At 42.7% G+C, this 20218-nt stretch overlaps 1 protein-coding gene across 1 annotated transcript in view; it reads left to right on the top strand.

The window, feature by feature from the left end:
- Positions 1–20218, top strand: part of LOC308110328 (protein sidekick-1-like) — a gene marked incomplete at its 5' end in the record, with an annotated part of 289129 nt that overhangs the window by 177941 nt on the left and 90970 nt on the right. The window contains 8 exons of the mRNA XM_080464568.1: positions 5258–5360; positions 9817–9992; positions 13352–13435; positions 15923–16117; positions 17730–17846; positions 17971–18138; positions 18736–18838; positions 19219–19392. Coding sequence (XP_080320694.1) covers positions 5258–5360; positions 9817–9992; positions 13352–13435; positions 15923–16117; positions 17730–17846; positions 17971–18138; positions 18736–18838; positions 19219–19392 — 1120 coding nt within the window. The remainder of the gene's footprint in view (positions 1–5257; positions 5361–9816; positions 9993–13351; positions 13436–15922; positions 16118–17729; positions 17847–17970; positions 18139–18735; positions 18839–19218; positions 19393–20218) is intronic.

The raw sequence follows: 20218 nt of genomic DNA, 5'->3' as shown, positions 1-20218 counted from the left end.
AGCGCAGTGACACGCACAAACACTCACCCCACTCGCACTCACACATAGCATTCTCCAGAGAGAGCAGCAAATGATCACCTTCCCCTTCACCGTTTATTTTTATATACCCTACAGGAAAACAAAACAAAACACAAAGAAACCTTTTGAAAATATTTTAAAAACACATTTTTAACTTGTCTAGTGTTCCAGTGTCGTCTCACTTTCATGTTTCTTTCTTCTCCCATTATTTTTTTTTTAAGGTCCAACTTCATGTATTTGCTCTCAAACTTGTTGCCTCTCCGTTAGTATACGTGGTCTCGGTGTGATATGTGTTAGCTCGCTGTGAACCCTGCAGACACAGATCTGACAACTCTATTAATACACAGTCAGCTAACACCAGCCACTCTGCGCGTGCGCATTTGCGTGCACGGATGCAAAGAGGTGTGTGTGTGTGTGTGTGTGTGTGTGTGTGTGTGTGTGTGTGTGTGTGTGTGTGTGTGTGTGTGTGTGTGTGTGTGTGTGTGTGTGTGTGTGTGTGTGTGTGTGTGTGTGTGTGTGTGTGTTGGCACACCCAGCCAACAGAGACTCTGCAGAGATTTGTCTGAAGGGCTTAAAAACACACAGATCTCCAGTCATAGAAGGATCATACACACACTTAGGCTGACTCGCTGACACCACGGGGAGCTGGGAGTGACTGACAGATTTAATAGGAGAACAAGCTGTAATCTGAGAGAATCCATTCAAAGAGGGATTATGTTCTAATCTGTGGGTGAAATAGCCTTTCATCTCTCCCCGCCCTCCCCCCTTTTTTTTCTTCTCTATTTATCAATCTGTATCTCCTCTCTGCTTGAAAGCCGCACCAATCCTTTCACTGGCTCTGTTTCATCCTCTTTCTTTATTTTTTTTTAATTTTATCATTCCCATTCTTGATTTAATTTGGGATTTTTATTTTTTATTTATTTGCTTCTATCTGAGTGACATGTGCACCCTCACACAGCTGTGTCGCCTCAACAGCCGTTTACTGTCAATCAGCTGTGATTGCACTGAGAAGGGCATTGTAACTTTGCAATGCGTCGTTACCTCTTTGGTGCTAAATTACACCCCCCCCACATACACACACACACACACACTTTTGAACAGAGCTCACAGGAATTATGAAATCTCCTGTTTGGGGTTTACGTGGTCTGATATACACAAGCAGCCCGAGAAAAAGCAGATGATTCCACACGAAGACTGTGACCAGAGCAGGACGACGCAGTGTTTCCACTTCTTATGCTCATTTCCAAGCTACTACTCTAGCTGTGCTTGCAAACGATATCTCCATCTATCTATTCATCTTCTGTAATGCTTTGGCCAACTTCAGCTCCTTGGGGATGAAGCGGATCCCAGCTGACTGAATGCATAGAGAGCAAACACAAAGAGAAACACGAAGATGCCAATTAACATCAGATACATGCATTTGCAATTGTGGTTGAAAAGCAGAGTACCTTGAAAAAAAAAAAAGAAAAAAGGCACATATAAGAGAAGATTCACACGTCATAGTGAAAGGCTCAGGCTCCAAACTGAGATTCAAATCTGTGACACAATTCTCAATTTTGCTATAAGATGATTTTCACCATCAGGTCTATTACTGAAGTTAAAAAACTAAAAACCTCTAAACTTCCAATCCCCCCAAAAAAAAGAAGTAATAAATTGTGGTGGTTTGAATATCAATCCAAACGGGGACAAGACAAGTAAGTCAGTAGTAACATTTATTTATATGGCACCTTTCACTGACAAAAAGCCACAAAGTACTTCACAACACAGTTCAAAAACATCAGAAAGTACACAGAATATAAACGGCCAAGACAAGACAAAATCATAGCAGCCCAAAGGTAGTTAATTAAAAGCCTGAACAAATAGATGGAACCTTCAGCAGATTCTGATCCACAGACCTCAGAGCCGCTCAGGGGTGTAAGGCTGGATCAGATCACTGATATAAGAAGGAGCTTGTCCATGCAAGGCTCTGAAGACTAGGAGCAGAATTTAAAATTTGATCCTATAGGACACTGGCAGCCAATGAAGTTCTTTTAGAACAGGGGGATGTGTGAGTCTTCCTAGTAGTACGGGTCAGACTTCTCGCTGCAGAGTTTTGCAGTAATTGCAGTGGAGAGAGCTCCTTCTTGTTCAGGCATGAAAACAAACGGTTACAATAGTCTAAACGCGAAGACACAAAAGCATGGAGGATAAGCTCCAAATCATTCCGTGAGACCATATTCCTAAGTTTAGATATTTTCCTTAGTTGAAAGAAGCAACAAAAAGACAAAACAGTGAGTGTACGGTCTTCTCTGCTTTGACCACACCGTCTCCAGCACTCATACAGGCTTTGGTTCAGTGGGAGGAGATGGAAATGGAAATGTCATGCGGTCTTTCAATCCAGCGTGTCTCCGACCCTGCGAGTGCAAAGTGATTATTTATGTGTGAATGACGCATGTCTATTCTTTAGGTGGGATTGTAATAGCTTACTCCATTTCCCCTCTTCTGCTTTATGTGGTAGTCCGAGTCATTCTCGATTAATAATACTGTTGAGAATCACATTTCAGTAATCTTCTGGCTGAGACTTTTAAACTTTTTCATCTTTTCCTGTTTTGAACCTCTGAACATTTCATTCTTTTTAGTTTTAAAAAGGATGTATTTTGGGGACATTTTTGCAGCTCAGTGGTTATAAGTTGATATTTTTTAACCGATTTAAGAGTTTCTTTTAACTTTGATTTCATTAATGAAGATTTTCCGCTTTTCCACCCCAAATTGCTGTCTGATAATTATTTGTTGTGTGGTAAATCTTGTCTTCTGTTTTGTTTCAGTCTGCTCTCTCTTCCTTCCTTCCCTCTCTCGCTGCCACATGGTGATTCTCATTTGCTAAATGAGGAATCCAATAGAGTTAGATTAAACTTCGAGACTGTCTTTGTCGAATCTTTGCAGGGAGCCTTTTAGCTGCCACACACACACACACACACACACACACACACACACACACACACACACACACACACACACATTAAGAAAACTGCCTGTCATTTTGAATATTTCTCTTGGTATAACTTGAAGATTAATTTAATATTCCCAATTCAAACAACTAAAAGGACAAGATAAGAGGATGATAGGGACTTAGAAAAGGAAGGGCAGCAGGGAGCGAGAGATCCAGACAAGATGAAATGATAGATTTCCCCGGAGAGAGAGTGAGAGAGGGGATGTTAGACACGTTGACAGAGAGAAGAGTGGAGTGCAGGATCACACAGGAGTGTGGCATTTTGCTTTCCCCTCCATTCCCACCATCATGTGTGTCACACCAGGAGAAAGAAAGCCATCTGCACGGTCTCCTCTTGCGTCTGCATATACACCGTCTCTCCCCACTCTGAGGCCATCTCCTTCCCCCAGGTGTTCTCCTCTCGTCCGACAAGTGCTCCCGCTGTCCTGATTTGTCGGTCTGCTCCCCGTCAGACTCACAGTTCCAAGTTAATAGGTTGGGTTCACGTCCCTCCTCCACTCATTATCAGCAGCCGTTGCTACCATTAAGGCTGCGCTGATGGTTACCAGTCCCCCGTCTGACCTGTGCTTCCCACAACGGACAGCTAATGGACGCGCTCTCCTCCTGCCGCCTGTCCGTCATCACTCCGGCTCTTTCTTCTCCCTCTCCTGCTGTCCATTTTCAGCACACACAGGACGCTGCTGTCTGCACAGTCACATTAGAGGCAGAGCGTGTGTGTGTGTGTGTATATGTTTGTGTGTGTGAGGCATATAGCAACTGAGAGTGATGGAGACCTCCATCGTTTTTTCCCATCCTTCTTTCCTTTATGTCACTTCACTTATCTTCTCCGTTAATGACTCAACCTCTACCCTGAGCTGGAGCATCAGCAAATGTAGGTGTCAAGTTGGTTGTGCGTGTGCATGTGTGTGTGGGTGCGTGTGCGTGTCAGTGTTATCGTTCGCCTATCTTCCTGTACTCACATGTCTTATTAAACGTCCGTGTGACAGTGGGATATGACTTTTCAGCGCTTTTCCTCCGATAAAAAAGGATGAAGAGCGCGAAAGAATGTGTGAAGGAGGAATAAAGAGCGGAGAGTCAATTACCACCTTTTCCTCTTTCCCTTCAAAAGGGAGATCAAAGCTAGTTCTCGCCTCCCCCTCTTCCATCCACCCCAACCTCTACCAGAACTAGCCTGTTAATTTGTACTCCCTGCTCCTCCCATATTGAGAATCTACATATTCATCGCTCGTACGGCGCACGCATGGAGAAGCCATTGATGTCCGCGCACGCATGAACACACACAGCCTGAATAGGCCACTTTTTCAATGGCCTCTTCTTTTGCTTTTATACAATTTTTCCTAAAACATTTTTCTTTTTTTCCTGCTGTTTAAAACTGATAACAATCATAGAGTGTCCTTTTCTTTTAAAGAGGCCATTTTTGGCCATAAATCACACACATACGCTCACACACAGCATTCAGGCCATAAATCATTCTTCGCATACTCACACCACTTTACTCTCTTCTGAACACTATCAGTGTAGCTCACACACAGTGCCACGCGATCACCAATACATCATTATACCCCACTCCGGTGTTTTAGATAGAAAGAATGATACTGTTTATAAAAACAGACTTATGGAGTGTGTGTGCCTGTGTATAACATTAAGAGTATATGTGTGAGGTTGGAACCGCCAACTGGTTTATTTCAACATTTGTTCTGTATTTCGGATTCTTCTCAGGCCTAAACACACACACACACACACACACACACACACACACACACACACAACAAAGTTTCAACTGAAAATGCATCGTTTTTTCATATTTGTTTCAGAAAACGTTTTGCATTTACACTTCAACATTTTAAAAAATAATGTACCGGTACTTTGGGATGTGCTGGACAAACAACAGTTCACTTCATGTCTGCTTATATATAGTGTCTGCTAAGCTCTGTATTTGTATTATAAGGCCTCTTCTCATAGGCTGAAAATGTGGCTGAAAAATATACACTCTTTTCTCAATCAGACTGTCTCGATAAGGTTTTTCCATTCTGGTTTTGTAATTCAGAAATCAACTGTCCAAAAGCCTTGCAGCTAAGAGTGTGGTTAACATTCCAAGATAGTTTTGAATGACCAGGATGGAGTTACAAGTATTAGGTTGGCTCCAGGACAGCGTATGTCGGAGTCAATCATGATCTATGTTTTGGGGTTATGCTGCTGTGTGTGATTTATAAGCTGAACTGCCTCTTGTGTTTCTTTGCTCTGTTGCAGATCCAGAGTCAGAGCAAGTAGCTCCAGCAATCGTGATTGGACCTAAAGACACAACAGTGGTGACGGGGAGCGAGGCCACCCTGGAGTGCATTGCTAATGCTAGGTAACGCTTATATTGAGGGCGCACGCTCGCACACACACACACACACACACACACACACACACACACACACACACACACACACACACACACACACACACACACACACACACACACACACACACACACACACACACACACACACTCATAAGTTTAAACAATGCTTTTCTCTTTCGACAGCTCTGCTTTCTTCTTGTTTGAAACATACACAATATGCACAGTTGTCTTTCCGTCACTTGAGTCGCTCACTTTGTCTTTCTCGGAAAGAGTTAAACATTTTTTTTTTTTTTTTTTTTTTACAGAGGAAACGGTTTATTTATGTCCTACAGCGAAGTACAGCAACACAAGTACCGACTTGTGTTTGTACAGCAATACATGTGTGTCCCATTCATTTTCATAGGTCATTTGTTGGATTAACCCTAACCTTTAAACATCACACCTGTGTGCTGAGTCCAACTCCATTCTGACGGCTAACACACATGCACACACACACGCACATGCACAAGCCTTTCTTCCCCCAAGCCTTATATGGACAAAAAAAGCTACTGAATTCTGACGTCAGTTCTATTACAGCGGAGTGTCTGCTTTTAACACAACCTGTATTTTATTTATTTTTATTGCCTCAAATTGACAGTTTTAGATCAACCCTTCACTCAAGACAAGGGATTCCAATTCCATTGTGTTAGTCATCAAGGCTGTGAGTCACAGGGACTGCCAGAGTATAGTCATTATCACACATATAGTCATTGTTGGGCTGTAATAAGTAAGCGATGGAAGTTGGATCTTACATAATACAGCTGGAGCTTGTTTGTGACTGAGCTTGTAATACTTTTACTTGTTTCCATATTATGTAATCCAAGTGTTTTTCCTACAACCTGTTTTGAATGAGCTTTTAAAGCTATCAGTTGCGTAGGGAATTTCTCCGCATTTCTGTGTATGCTGAACAATTTCCATCAAGTCAACATCAATCCTGTGACCACCAGCAGCTGATATATCGACCACTTGGCATCTGACATTGAATGACTGGAAGGACAAGTGAGTTTGTCTTAAGGAGTTCTAAGGAGTCGTTACATTAATGTTTGGATTGCAGTATAGCCAACTGTATATCAGTTTGCATCTTTATAGGTTTACATGTCTTTCTTTGTCTTGTGAACATTCACTGCACTCAAAACTGCACATACAATGATAATGGATTATAAGGGTGAGGAAACAATGGCAAGTACGTTGTTGCTCAACTTTATCCATAAATAGTTTAGCATACACCCTGTGAATTATGCTTTATGAGTTTATTCAAATGCCACATAAGGCAGAGCATTAAATTAGAAACTCAAGGAAAAAAAACATACAAATAGACCGAACAGTATTGCAATCAGCTACTTGTTGATCAAATATAAACTGCTGCCAGACTCTCCAGTGTACTTTTCTATTTGTGATTTTCTAATCAGAAGTGATAATGAAGCAGCAGAGTATACAGGTTTGGATGGCAGTGGGTTCTTCCTAGGGTATCCAAACGTACAAGCGACGAGAATATTTCCTACGCTTGGTAAAAGCGGTCAGGGACGTGTTATTGTGCAAGTCCAACATAGGTTGAAAATATATAAAAGGCGAAGTGGCACTGAGGTTGCTCTGACCAGATAAAAGCGCAACCAGCCAGGATGATGAGTCCTGAGCTGTCTGGACTCAACAGGTGATATTTCTGGTTCTACTTAGACAGTGTGCTTTATGGAATTTTACCAAGTGCTGGTGGATTTTTTTATTATTATTATTATTATTATTATTTAACAAGGTCTTGGTTGAATTTTGTGATTTAGTCAGTGCGAGTCGAGCTGGCCGCTTCTCTTTTAATGTTTCCCAGCTGTACTTGATCCCTTGGAAGCACTCAAGCTACAAAACAAATAAAAAAGAAATACCAAGTGACTATCACATTCAATAGATGCTGAAACAAAATTGTGAGTAAAACCTAGAAAATAAACCGAAACTGTCTTTAACACAAGTAGACACATGGTCGAGCCTTACATTTCTAATGCTGCAGTAAATAAATTGTTTCCTTCACATCAGCAGACAAAAAATCTCAGAATCGCTTGCTTTTTTTTTTTTTTTCTGTACCCGGAACAAACCACACCATAGGAACTGTGGTCGCTATCAGGAACTATTCAACCCAGAGAGACCAGGCTGTACGCAGGAAACAGAGAGGCAAAAACTAGTGCAAGCTTGGCAGGAAAAAAGAGTTTGAGCCATAAAATCAAACCCAGTGCTGAAATCTGAAAGCTCCTGTTATCTATATACATTAATCATCGATGAGTTATAGGCGGCACTGCTCTGCTGCTGGAATACTGCTGAAATAATTAGAAAGTTGCCTGAAAACAGGTAGTGCCAATAGGCCTGATACTGGAGGTTTAAAAGCATCTTCACTCCACTCGCTACACGACCCCTGGTGACAATTATGTCTTAAAAAGGCCCAGAACATTTCCCATCCAGGACGCTCTTTCTTTGAGCTGCTACCATGGGCCAGCTGGTATAAAGCCATGACAACAAATTAACAAAAAAGGTTTTTATCCTACAATGAGCTCAGGCCACGAGGAGATTGTGCAATTTTTGTATTTGTGTGTGTGTGTGGCGGACGTTTTGAGCGACGAGAAAGCAGTTTTAGTTTTGTTGCAATAAAATTTTGGTGTCTGGATAAAATTAGGTATCTATCTTATGGCATAACATTCTGCCATAACCGTTGAAGTGAATAATTCAGATTCACAAGTGGTGGTTTGAACCCGTAAACGTTTATACCACCACATCAGTACCATTAAAAAGTGACCCAGGAGAAGTCGTCCCCCTGGATGACCCCACCTTGTAGCTTCCAAGACATGAAGGATCTCCTGCTTTACACGACAACGTTTATAAGTAAAAACGGAAAACCTTTATTGTGTTTCGAGTGTCTGTTTGGACAACAACAGTGCCGAAATCAACGAAAACACAACTTTTTGAAAACGGCTCCCAAGTTAGAACTTTTTCAAAATCGATCCGTTGAAACGCAGGAAGACGCAACGTTTCAAAATGCTGCTACTGCACATGCACAGTTTGTATACATACAAACATTATATATATATATATATATATATATATATATATATATGTATAACAAAAATGATGTGTAAATAGGCCGTCAGTGGCACGTTAAGATATACAACAGCACACTCCATGCAGTCTAGTCGAGGACATGCCAGGACGGTCGGGTTAAAGTATTGACATACATAACGTTTGGTAGGCAGTCATAATATTATGGAGTATATTGCCCTCGTGGTGTACCCGTCACATTTTACTTGTTTTAGGCCACAGTAGCTTCATATTTGACCCATTTCTTATGAATACGAAACCCTTTGTAAATCCCAGGCGATACTTTCACAGCATATTTTATCTGGATCCGCACAGTGATGTCAGCTGTGACTCTGCCGTTTGGCAACTGAGAGGAAATAATTGCAGTGTCTGTTTAACAAAGGGAAAACATAATTTTTGGTCAATCACTTTTAATCATCCGAGTTGGATTTCCAGCCAGAAAATGTGTGATTTGACAGGAAACATATCACGGAATCGTACAGAAACTGAATCTTGCCAGCTTGTCTTCACCTCCTACACATGTCTTCATATTACAGTTCTTTGTGCTGTGCAGTACCACCAGCCTGGTGGATGCAAGAGTAATACCAAAAACAAATAACCTCTTTAAAAAAGAAAGAGAGCAAATGCAATAATAATAAATCAAAACAATGCAACGCTAATGATGTCTGAGCTAATGTATTCAGGAGGTATCACTTGTACTGAATGACAGTAGCTTGAGTTTCATGAGCAGCTTTTATTATGAATTGTTTTGCGTTCTTCCATCTGTCTAATTTCTGCCGTTGTTTTTGTTTCTCGATGTTTTTACGAACCACTCTAATTTAAATCTAAATGCACTTATACTGGTTAGAGTAATGGACCCTTACATTGTCTTTCTCATTGTCTATGTTTTTAATTTATTCTCATAGATTACTATTTGTAGACAATGAGGATGCTCTAACTGAGCTACGACTTTCGAGCAGTCCTTGACAAAAAGCAGCTCCGGCTACTGATTACATAATTAGCGTTTGTGCTCATGACTCACCAGCCGAGGACTGAATACAGGTGAGAATAACAAAGTATTGAGCCACTCATTTAGGCACATTCATTATGATGCACACATTTTCTCACAAAAAAAAAAAAAAATGATGGTGTTTTGATTAAACAAAATTTCATTTTACACCCAGATCCCATTTTCTTTTCCAACATTTAGAGTAACTGAGTAAAGCGCCTTCATGCTGAGTAGAGCGGACTGCTCTGACATAAAGACCGTCATCACTCATTTCCTGCCTCATTGACAAATAAACTGATGGATTTTGTATGTTGTAATTGCCTTCTGTCATCTTTTTTTCACCTTCTCACCCTCTCCTCTCAGACCGGTGGACGGCCTCGTGGTGTCGTGGAAGCGTGATGGCCGGAGGCTGGCCGGAGGGCGTCGGTTCGTCCTTCCCGCCCCGTCCCCCTCTGACTCTGGGTTATATGTTTGTGAAGCGTCGCTGAGCAACAGCTCTGCCAAACCCGTGGAGGCAAGGGTGCACCTCACTGTAATTGGTAAGAAAAGCTGTCCATCAGTCTCTCTCTCTCTCTCTCTCTCTCTCTCTCTCTCTCTCTCTCTCTCTCTCTCTTTCTCTCTCTCTCTCTCTCTCTGGCCCTTTTGTCAGTCGGATAATCAGGCGCTCAGTCATTGGCAGACATTGACCTGGTCTTGTTTTAATCACTGAGCTCAGAAAGTATCAAATTGGCTTGACTTCATTTCTTGGTGACTCGTCTTGACCTCATCCAACCCAAATCTCAAACTTAATCTCGATGCTTAGAATCAACGACTCACACTGTGGAAACTTTTTGTCCCCAAAAAATGGAGGCAAGTCACCTCAGGCTGACTTGTGTCCGCACACACACACACACACACACACACACACACACACACACACACACACACACACACACACACACACACACACACACACACACATACACACACACACACACACACACGCACTACCTAATATAATTATCTGTGATTGTCCTGGGAAGGCCCTCGAAAGCCCTCAACACGTGATTAATTTATTTTAAACTCACTCTTGTCTTCTGTTGTACATTTGTTTTGCCTTGGGCGCTGTTTCATTCTGTTTATTCCTCCGTTTATTCCTCTTTCATTCCTGGAAGCGTGGCCGCGGACACCCCACAGGCAGTAGCTGTCAGCCACAGGAGCGTTCAGGCCACGTTGTGTGTGTGTGTGTGTGTGTGTGTGTGTGTGTGTGTGTGTGTGTGTGTGTGTGTGTGTGTGTGTGTGTGTGTGTGTGTGTGTGTGTGTGTGTGTGTGTGTGTGTGTGTGTGTGTGTGTGTGTGTGTGTGTGTGTGTGTGTGTGTGTGTGTGTTCGCATTCACTAGTAAAATGCCCATTGTCGTCACAAGCAGCTGTTGCGCCCGTGTATACACACAAACTCCTCCATGGATGCATGTGTGTGCTCGCATACGATCGCCAAGGCACGCACATACACACACACGCACACGCACACGCCTGTTGGCCCGGCGGCTAAATTAGTTTTGTTCCCCGGAGTTGCCAATCAATAGGAGAACACTGAAAGCACTCAAACTGGAGCGATCTCGTCACAACCCCCCACACCCCCACACCCCCCCCACGCCTCAGGTCCTCAGTCCATGTGCGTAAACAGAAAACAACAAACATGCGATCGGGGAGCGTGTGATTGATGAAGCGAAACTTTTCTCCGCCACTTCGTCAGCGTCTTTTTGATCTGCTGTGATTGTCGGAGCGAGGGAGCACCTAAGCAGAGAGAGAGAGAGAGAGAGAGAGAGAGAGAGAGAGAGAGAGAGAGAGAGAGAGAGAGAGAGAGAGAGAGAGAGCTAGAGAACTACCCATGTCTTCAGAATACTTACTAGTTAGAAAAGACCCGCCTGAATATTTATACCGGCTCATTCTCTTTCTTTGTGCCCTCTCGGCATCTGTCGCCAATTTTTGTACCCTCTGCCTGCCTCTTTTCTCTCTCCATCCACCTTCTACTCCACAATCTAGCTTTTTCCACGTTATCTTCCTTCATTAGGCGGCAGGACTGTTAAGGCCTGCCTGCCAGGGACAAAGTCTGCATGCATTCATATGTATCAGAGAAGTAGAGACTGATGAATACATTGGTACTGATCCTCTTTTCTCTGCTACGGGCTCAACTGAGCTTGATGCAATAAAAGGGATTCCTAAACAGAATAGTGTATGTGTTTGTGTGAAAAGAAGGAGACAGCCTCAAAGGTATTCATTATTCAATTTCATTTCTCTTTTTTTTATTTTGCCCCGATCCACTAATCGGAATATGTATGACACTGCATCCTCCATGTTGTATACTGTACGGACGGCTGCTGGTGCAAACAACAATGCATCTCTTGTTGTTCCCCATCTTTGTTTTGCAGACAGACAGTAGGGAAGCCATAAGAGCTCAGAGGCCTAAACAGCCACCCCAAACACTCTCAGATGGGTTTTTGTTCTGTTTCTGCACCTACACTGTGTTCCCTCGCACTCACCTGTCTGAAGGAGGATTAATGCAGCCGTGTTATCAGTGTCACGCCATGTGGATGTAACTCATCTCTTGTTTTCTCGTTTTCCTGCTCCATGCACGCTGCCCCCGTTCCACCGACAAAATTCTTCCCAAATTTCACTGTCTGCATGAAAGATAGAAGATGCACACACACACACACACACACACACACACACACACACACACACACACACACACACACACACACACACACACACACAAACACGTGTGGGTTTTAAAAGTTCCCAGGAAGTGGTAAAGAAGTTGAGAGGTGGCGGAGTCAAGTAGGATAAATGTAGCACAGCAGTCTGCCGTGCAGCTTGATCAAACTTAGCCTCCTCAGTTGAACCCTGCAATGTGCAAAGGAACAGAAATAACACTGGAGGCGAGGGACTGCGAGTACAACGGCCCTAAACATGACAGCACTGTGTCGAAAATATTATTGTTTGTATGTTATTACAGTTCAAGTGCGAAAGTGAAAAGAAAAAAAAACTAAAAAGAAATGAAAGGTCTATTAAAATTATTTCGGTTGGTTCAATAGGAGTGACATCTTTGGAGAAACTGAAATCCACGTTCATTATTTAGTTCATGCGCTGGACATTTCATTTTCCACCAAGTCATTTTTCAGTGTACAGGTGCCACTGCTGTGTGGAGCCGCTTTCCCTCCGACTGAAAACGAATTAGACACTGCATCTCCGGCTCCTCTCTGGGCTCGCTGTGTCAATATCTCTCACTGATTATTAGCATTTATTTATTTGTTTATTTGTTTATAGAAACAGAGCCACCGTAGTTTTATTTTTTAATAACTCGTAGCATTACAGAAATAAACCAGCAGGCATGAATTCACATTTAATTTCTCATAGCTGCTGTCAGCATTTGGGGGGGGGGGGGGGGGGGGCATTTTTTGAGGGAGCTGGTATTGGCAGTGAAATGGAGTAGTTTAACAAAAAAAAAGGGAGGGAGGATACTGTTTCCCTGGGGGTACTATGAGTGTGTGTTTTTCTTTCGTTGTGTGTGGAAATCATTTCACAGGGCATATAGACAGAAATCCTGCCTTTCAATGACACTCAAGATACTGAAGGCCAAGAGGGGGAACCATTTTTATTCTGCGATGCCGACTTCGACTCTCTAACTCTCTTCTCTATTAAAGAATAAATGCTCAGAGAGGGAGAACTCCCAGCTCCTCTTTTAAGTTATTTTTTCTTCAGCTTTTTTTTTTTTTTTTTTAACAACCTAATATTAGTAGCACTTTAAGCCCTTCCTGTTCCCCATTCAGCTTTATATGCTGTTTTATTTCTATATTGGTTCTGATTGTGATGTTTATTTAAATTTCTTTTTTCTGGGTCTTAAATCTCCTCTGTGCAGAACCACCCACTCTGACTGTGCAGCCCAAAAGGAAGATCTCAGCCGACCTCGACAGGAATGTGGATATCCCCTGTCTGGCTACAGGTACGCTGTCTGTGTGTGAGACCACGGGGGTGTTATGTGAGGTTTGCATGTTTTCCCTGTGCATGTATGAGTTTTTCCAGGTTTTTGTGTCCCACAGTGCAAAACCCTGCCGTTGAGGTTAATGTGAGTGTGATTAAGATCTGGTGACGTGACCCTGTATTCATCCATAGTCAACTGGGATTATCTTTTTTATTAATGTTAATTAAATTTCATTGTGTCCCTGATGAACTGTTGGAATTTCCTTCATCCACCACACAATTTCACACTCACAATATAACTAAATAGCTTCAGTCAGTTCAGTTCAATTCGATTTTATTTAATGATATATAATATATCTTTATACTGTTAATAAATTCCTCCTCCTGTAACCAGGTTTTATTGAGGCCATTTATTCATGTTCTATACCGCTTCATCCACTTTATTGTTGTGGGGGGATTGGATCGGATCCTAACTGACTATGAGACAGGTCACCAGTCCAACACAGGGCAAGCAGAGAGACAGACAACCACACACTCATTCACAGCGACAGCAAATTTAACATTGACTTCTTTGGACTGTGGGGGGACACCAGAGTACCTGGGGAAATCCCACATACAGGAAGAACATGAAGCTCTGCACGCAGAAATTCTCCCTGTGAAACCAGTTCAACCCTCTCAGTGAGGCAGAATACGTCCAATAGATATTTGGATGAAAAAGATTGACTGCTTTTAATAATCTGCATTTAATTGTTCTGCGAAAGTGGCACTTTGTATTTTAATAATTTAATTACCTCATGATTAATTGTATTGCTGAGGAAACAGACTATTGAATAAATGAAAGTTTCAGATAAGGCTCTGACTTCTCATCTGGAAAATGGCAAAAATCTCCAGATAGAAGACCCACTACATCCAAAATGTCCCTTATCACCACTTGATGTGGTGATAAGGGACCAAAAAAAACCAAAAAACTTTTCCAATTGTTTCTGGATCATGAGCAGTTGTGTAATGGGTTAAAAACAGTATTGGGGAAAACTATGATCTCACCACGCCTTGTGATATAAAATCAAAATGAAAACACAAAACACTAAAAAAAAGATTATTTGCATTGATTATATTTTGGTGCAGATAAAATTAATAATAAGATAAGGTTTGCCTGTTAATACTTGAAACTGGCCATATTGCATTACTTATTCTAAATCTGTGCAGCATTAAAATGCCTGATAAAAGTGTCCCCGCCTAAATCCACTCCTTCTAAAGCCCGCCATACTGCTGCATAGAGATGGTGAGGCCGGTGCTGTGATTGGCCCAATATTTGTCCCTTCAATGTCGGGTCTCTTTGTAAAAAGCTCCAGTCCTGCTGTTTGAACAATCACCTGCTGCTCAGCCTGATTCAAGGTGACCTGGTCCAAATCTCATCAGGCTGAGGTTTGGCATCAGCGTCCAGGATCTGTGAGCGGTGGTTCGAAAGGCCTGGTGAGCGATGACGCTGGAATTTTGGTGGCGGCGAGCGCACCGCCATGTTGACGGAGAACTTCGAAGTTTCACTAAGTGTCTTCAAATAGATGACATGAAAACCTTCACAAGAGCACGACTGGACACAGGCTCTAAAAACTGCCACACTGTACTTTCTCCTCCTCCTCCTCCTCCTCCTCCTCCTCCTCTTCCTCCTCCTGCCTCCCTTTCTCTCTCTCTCTCTCTCTCTCTCTCTCTCTCTCTCTCTCTCTCTCTCGCACACACCGAGTTTATGTTCCTCCTCAGTAATCTGATACAGTGGCAGTGTAATTAAATCGCACAGGCCTGAGGGTACGAAGAAAGAGGGATGGAGGCTTGGAGGAGGAATGGGGGAAGGAGAAAAGATAGAGTGCAGTGAAAGAGAGCGAGGCAGGGAGGGAGGGAGAGAAAATACTTCACGCATGTCTGCAAGAGCTTGACACCAACAGATTGAAGGAAAGTGTGGAATCCTCTCTCTCTCTCTCTCTTTCTCCCTGTCCTTCAAATAGCCACAGCCACACACACACACGCACAGGCACACACGCACACACACACACACACACACACACACACACACACACACACACACACACACACACACACACACACACACGCACACACGCACACACACAGGTGGGAAGGCCTGCCTGAGACAGAGTAATTGCATGAGCCCCCTGCCTGTCATTTCTGGCATGTTCATCAGACAGGTGGGCACAAACTCTGCAGGTATTCAACGTGCCGCTCTTGCTCCAAATCTTTTATTCAGAATGTTTTCTGGCCCCGTCTGCCACCCTTAGCCCAACACCTCCACGCCTTCCAATCAATATATTATTAGCAGTCATTATGCACGCATGCATATTTATAAAGAGCGAGAGAAAAGGAGAAGAATGACTGTTGATAAAAGTCTGCACATTTTTGGAGTGCTTGGCTCAGCAGTGAGGTCAGATAGCATGTAATTAGGGAAACTAAATATTTTCTCCCCCCTTTGTGTGTGTTTCTCTTGTGTGTACACAAATAGGGGTCCCTCAGCCGAGGATCGAGTGGTACAAGGATGCCGTGCCCATTTCCAAACTGGCCAACCCTCGCTACAAGGTCAACGCGGCAGCCGGGCTGACTGTGCGCCGGGTCCAGCCCGGAGACGGGGGAATATTCCAGTGCTTCGCTCGCAACGCTGCAGGAGAGACCCAAGCACACGCACAGCTGCTCGTCTCCAGTGAGTTCCTCTGATCAGCTTGTACACACAAGTGCTTGAGATATCGGGAATGAGTTGTGCTCTCATGGATTATTTCAAGTCCTTTTCCACATTAATTCGTCTCACTTTCTTTTAAATAATCATTTTTGTTTGTGTGATTATGTTCGTTAGAGCTGCAACTAACAATGATTATTATTGTTAGAATAATGCGAAAGCAAAATATGACATAATTACATTTCTTGTTTTTCCTAATCAACAATTAGAATATCACAAATATCCACAAATGGGAAAATCTCCCAGTTGAGAGTGTTGAGGTATGTAATTGTTGGCATTTTGGATTGAAAAACAACTGACAGGATATAGAGGGTGATCGTTTTTCTGCCAATCAGCAAATCAGCAAATCATTGCAGCTGCATTATTTCTGCTATTCATCCTTCACGTTTGTTCATGTATAAATGTAACAGGTATTTGAACAAATTCTTTTTTTTTTCTGTTCTGGATTTACACCAGAGAAGCATTTCATCATAATATATCATATACTGGCTGTTGAAGTGGCCCCTAGTTTATCTGTTCATCTACTTTTGATACAGCTTGATACAAGTGAGGGTTTGCGCTGCGCTGAAGCCGATCCCAGCCGACTTCAGACTCAAGGCAAGATCCACAGAGGATAGGTCACCAGCCCATCGCTGGAAAAACCAGCAAGGCATAAAACAATAAACCAGTTCATCTTTTCTGCAGGAGAGAGAGAAAACTACTCTCTGTCCTTCCTTAGATGGATAAAGAGGAATAGGAGAAGGTCCCTTGAGGCTGGAGCCAATACCAAGTACAAGTACAAGTTGTGTTTTAGCATTTTACGTCATAATTTCCTTGAAGCCTGCTTCTCTCTGATTATCAGCATTGAGCTGATCGAGTACTTGTAATTTGGCACCAGCCTCACCTTCTTGCCACCTTTTAGACGATGATGTTAACCTCAATATTATATATGCTGACGGTGATGTTTAACATCAACTCAATTGTTTGTAACTATGCATATGTGGCAGAAAAAGATGGTTTGGTATTCCAGTTGGGGAAAATGTTTCTCTATATTTAACTTAACTACACTTACACTTGCAATGCAATAAACAAACTTCCAGCCACAAGCTTGCTTCTGCTCACATTTTTCCCCTTTTTTTGATTTGAAAATCACATTTATTGTGTACTGAAATGTTTCATAAGGTGTTTTTTTTCTTTTCTTTTTCCCTTTATCTTTTCTCGGTTTTAGCCATTTTTCATTCAAGTGACTGCGTCAGGGAAACACTCCACCTTGACCTAATGGTCTGCAGGGCGTGCCGGCTGTTCATACAGTTATATTTGCCTCTGAGGAGTTTCATTTTGGTTTGTGAACATTTGATAATAATCAAAGGTCCCTGTGGAGCCACCACACCACCATCTTCCTCATTTATGCCCTCACACGTAGCGCCATGTTGTGAATAAAGCCTCTATATTGATCAGAGAGGAAGCGTTTCGATCAACAAAAGCATCCCTTTTTTTTTTCTTTCTTTCTTTTTTTTCCAAGTTGTCCTCATTTTTCCTTTTGCTCCTCGCAATCTGTTTCTGTCTTCGTTCCTCAAGTGGTATCTCCTTGCAATTTCAGGTGTGGCCCCTACATTTACATCCCCCTCGTCAGACCAAACAGTAACTGATGGCAACACAGCCGTGTTTACCTGCCAGACGAGCGGCGCTCCAAAGCCTGCCATCACCTGGAGGAAAGGTACCAGACCGTGCGCACAGACACACAGACGCACTGGCAGAATGTGTTTCTAATTAAAATGTGCTTAATGGCTTAATTACTTTCCTTCACCTTGAGGCTAATTTATTATTTTCACTCTCTGCAGGATCACAGGTCTTAGCCAGCGGCTCCGTCCAGGTTCCCAGGTTCACACTGTTGCAGTCTGGGGGTCTGCAGATTCTGCCCGTCAGCTTCCAGGATTCGGGAGAGTACACCTGCATCGCCTCCAACTCAGAGGGAACCATCAACTCCAGCGCCACGCTCACCGTCTGGAGTAAGACGCACACAACACATGCTGTGCACACACAAACAACAACAGATTAAACTGCTCAATATACATTTGCTAAAGAGGCTAAAACAGACATGGAACAGTAATTTATCCATAGCTGTCCAATTGCATTAGCTCGCAGTGGTGAGTAGATCTGTGATTGGTTATTGATGCAGTTAGCTGATGCAGGAGTTAAATAATCATTTGATTGGCTTGATGGGAGGCCGACAGATTAGCTGATAAAGTTATTGATTAGCTACTTGTTCCCATATATACATATATAGATACAGTACATGTGAACATGAGCTGGCTGTTCTCAATGAAATCCACTTTAATGAGATGAACATTGCTCGAGCAGATTTCTGTTCTCACTGCTGAGTTAAATGTAGATTATGTGCTGTTTTTCTTACTCTGTGTGTGGGTGTGTTGGGAATGCATGCCCGAGTGTTGAACCTTTATTTGTTGGCATTGTTCTGCAACATACATTTATGTATGCATTTTAAACAAGACTGAACCATGTCATGCAAAGTTTCATGTATATTTTTTTTTTTATTTACACCGTCTAATTCTCTCATTGTTTTTGTCTTCTCTATCACTTGCCAGGCCGCACAGTTATTTCTGTTCCTCCGACAGACCAGCGTGTTATCAAAGGAACCACTGCTGTTCTGGACTGTAACGCCACGCACGACCCCAGGATCGATATCAGGTACGTGCTCGGCGGCCCGGCTGTTTACTTACACGATCTCTAATCTTGTAGTATCTCGTCCTACCGTCTACAGTGCGGTGCAAAAGTTTTACGGTCGATGTAAACAATGCTACTTATCCATCATGTAAAACCAGCAGAAAAGCGTCTGATCCGCTGATTCTGCAGCAGAGGAGAACGACCCCAGACATACAGCTCGGGTTTATTACAAACCACCTTCAGCTTAAAGAAGAGCAAGGGGGTGGTCAAGTTGGCCACAGCAAATACGGATTTATCTTTGTGAAGGAACTGTTGCACGTTCTTCACATCTACAGCACAGCATTGCATTTAAACTGTCCCATGTTGAATATTAGAAAACACATACAAACCTCTTCTTGTTGCAGGTTCATGTGGGATCGAGGTGGCGTGACGGTCCTTCCCACTAGCGGAGGCCGCGTCTCCCTGCGCAAAGGATCCCTCACCATCGGCCAGACGTGGTCCGGCGACATCGGGGACTACACGTGTACCGTGACATCCAGAGCTGGCAACGATTCCCACTCCGCACGCCTCGAAGTCATGTGAGTTTGTAGAATACGTCCCTTCCCCGATCTGCTACTCAATCACGTTGTGTTTTTTCACAGAGATCAAACAAATGAGATATGGGGCCTTAATGAGCTTCACGCTACCTGTTTTCCTGTTGGTGCTAAGTTAAATCAACCAGCTGCTTGCTGGAGCTTCGTGTTTAACACGCTGACGAGAGAGCGGTGTTTGTCTTTTCATTTAACTCTTGCTAAGAAAACAAATCAGTGTGTATCTCAGTTTATCAAGCCCTGAAACATGTGCTTTGTTCTGCTTCACATATATTTTACCTCCCCATACATTTTCAGACATCTGGCTGATATTTGATTTTCATATTATTTATACCTTGTGAATAAGTAATTTCTTATCTGGCAGGATAAATAGTTTTCCTTGTGATTAGTCTCATTGATTTTGATGCAGCGTGGCTTTAAAGGAGGAAAAACATGTTTCTGTCTTTTAGTGAGGTGTTGGGCTGATTCATATTGCAGATATGATTGACAGAGAGAACGTCTCATGATGCAGAAATTAAAAAGAAAAAAAGCATTGACTATGCAAACTAAAAGCAATGAGACCCAGCAGATGGGCGAGGAAATAATTATTGTCAGGTACTTTCAGCACTTGTTTCATGAGTTAATTGCTTGTTTCTGGTTGCAGCCATGTTCAGTCAAGGGTCAGACCCTCGGTGAGTTTTTACGAGACAGAGTAATAAATGCGAGCATGCATCTGACTACAAGTAGACTCTACAATCCCACCTGTGTGAGATCCCTTACACATTGCTATGCAAAACGTACTTGCACATGTGCGTTTGTGTGCTGTGGGTGAGCC

This window comes from Lipophrys pholis, assembly GCF_963383615.2.
Source record: "Lipophrys pholis genome assembly, chromosome: 5".
NCBI lineage: Eukaryota > Metazoa > Chordata > Actinopteri > Blenniiformes > Blenniidae > Lipophrys > Lipophrys pholis.
The sequence above is the reverse complement of the archived record's forward strand: the minus strand, read 5'-3'. Positions and strand labels throughout refer to the sequence as shown.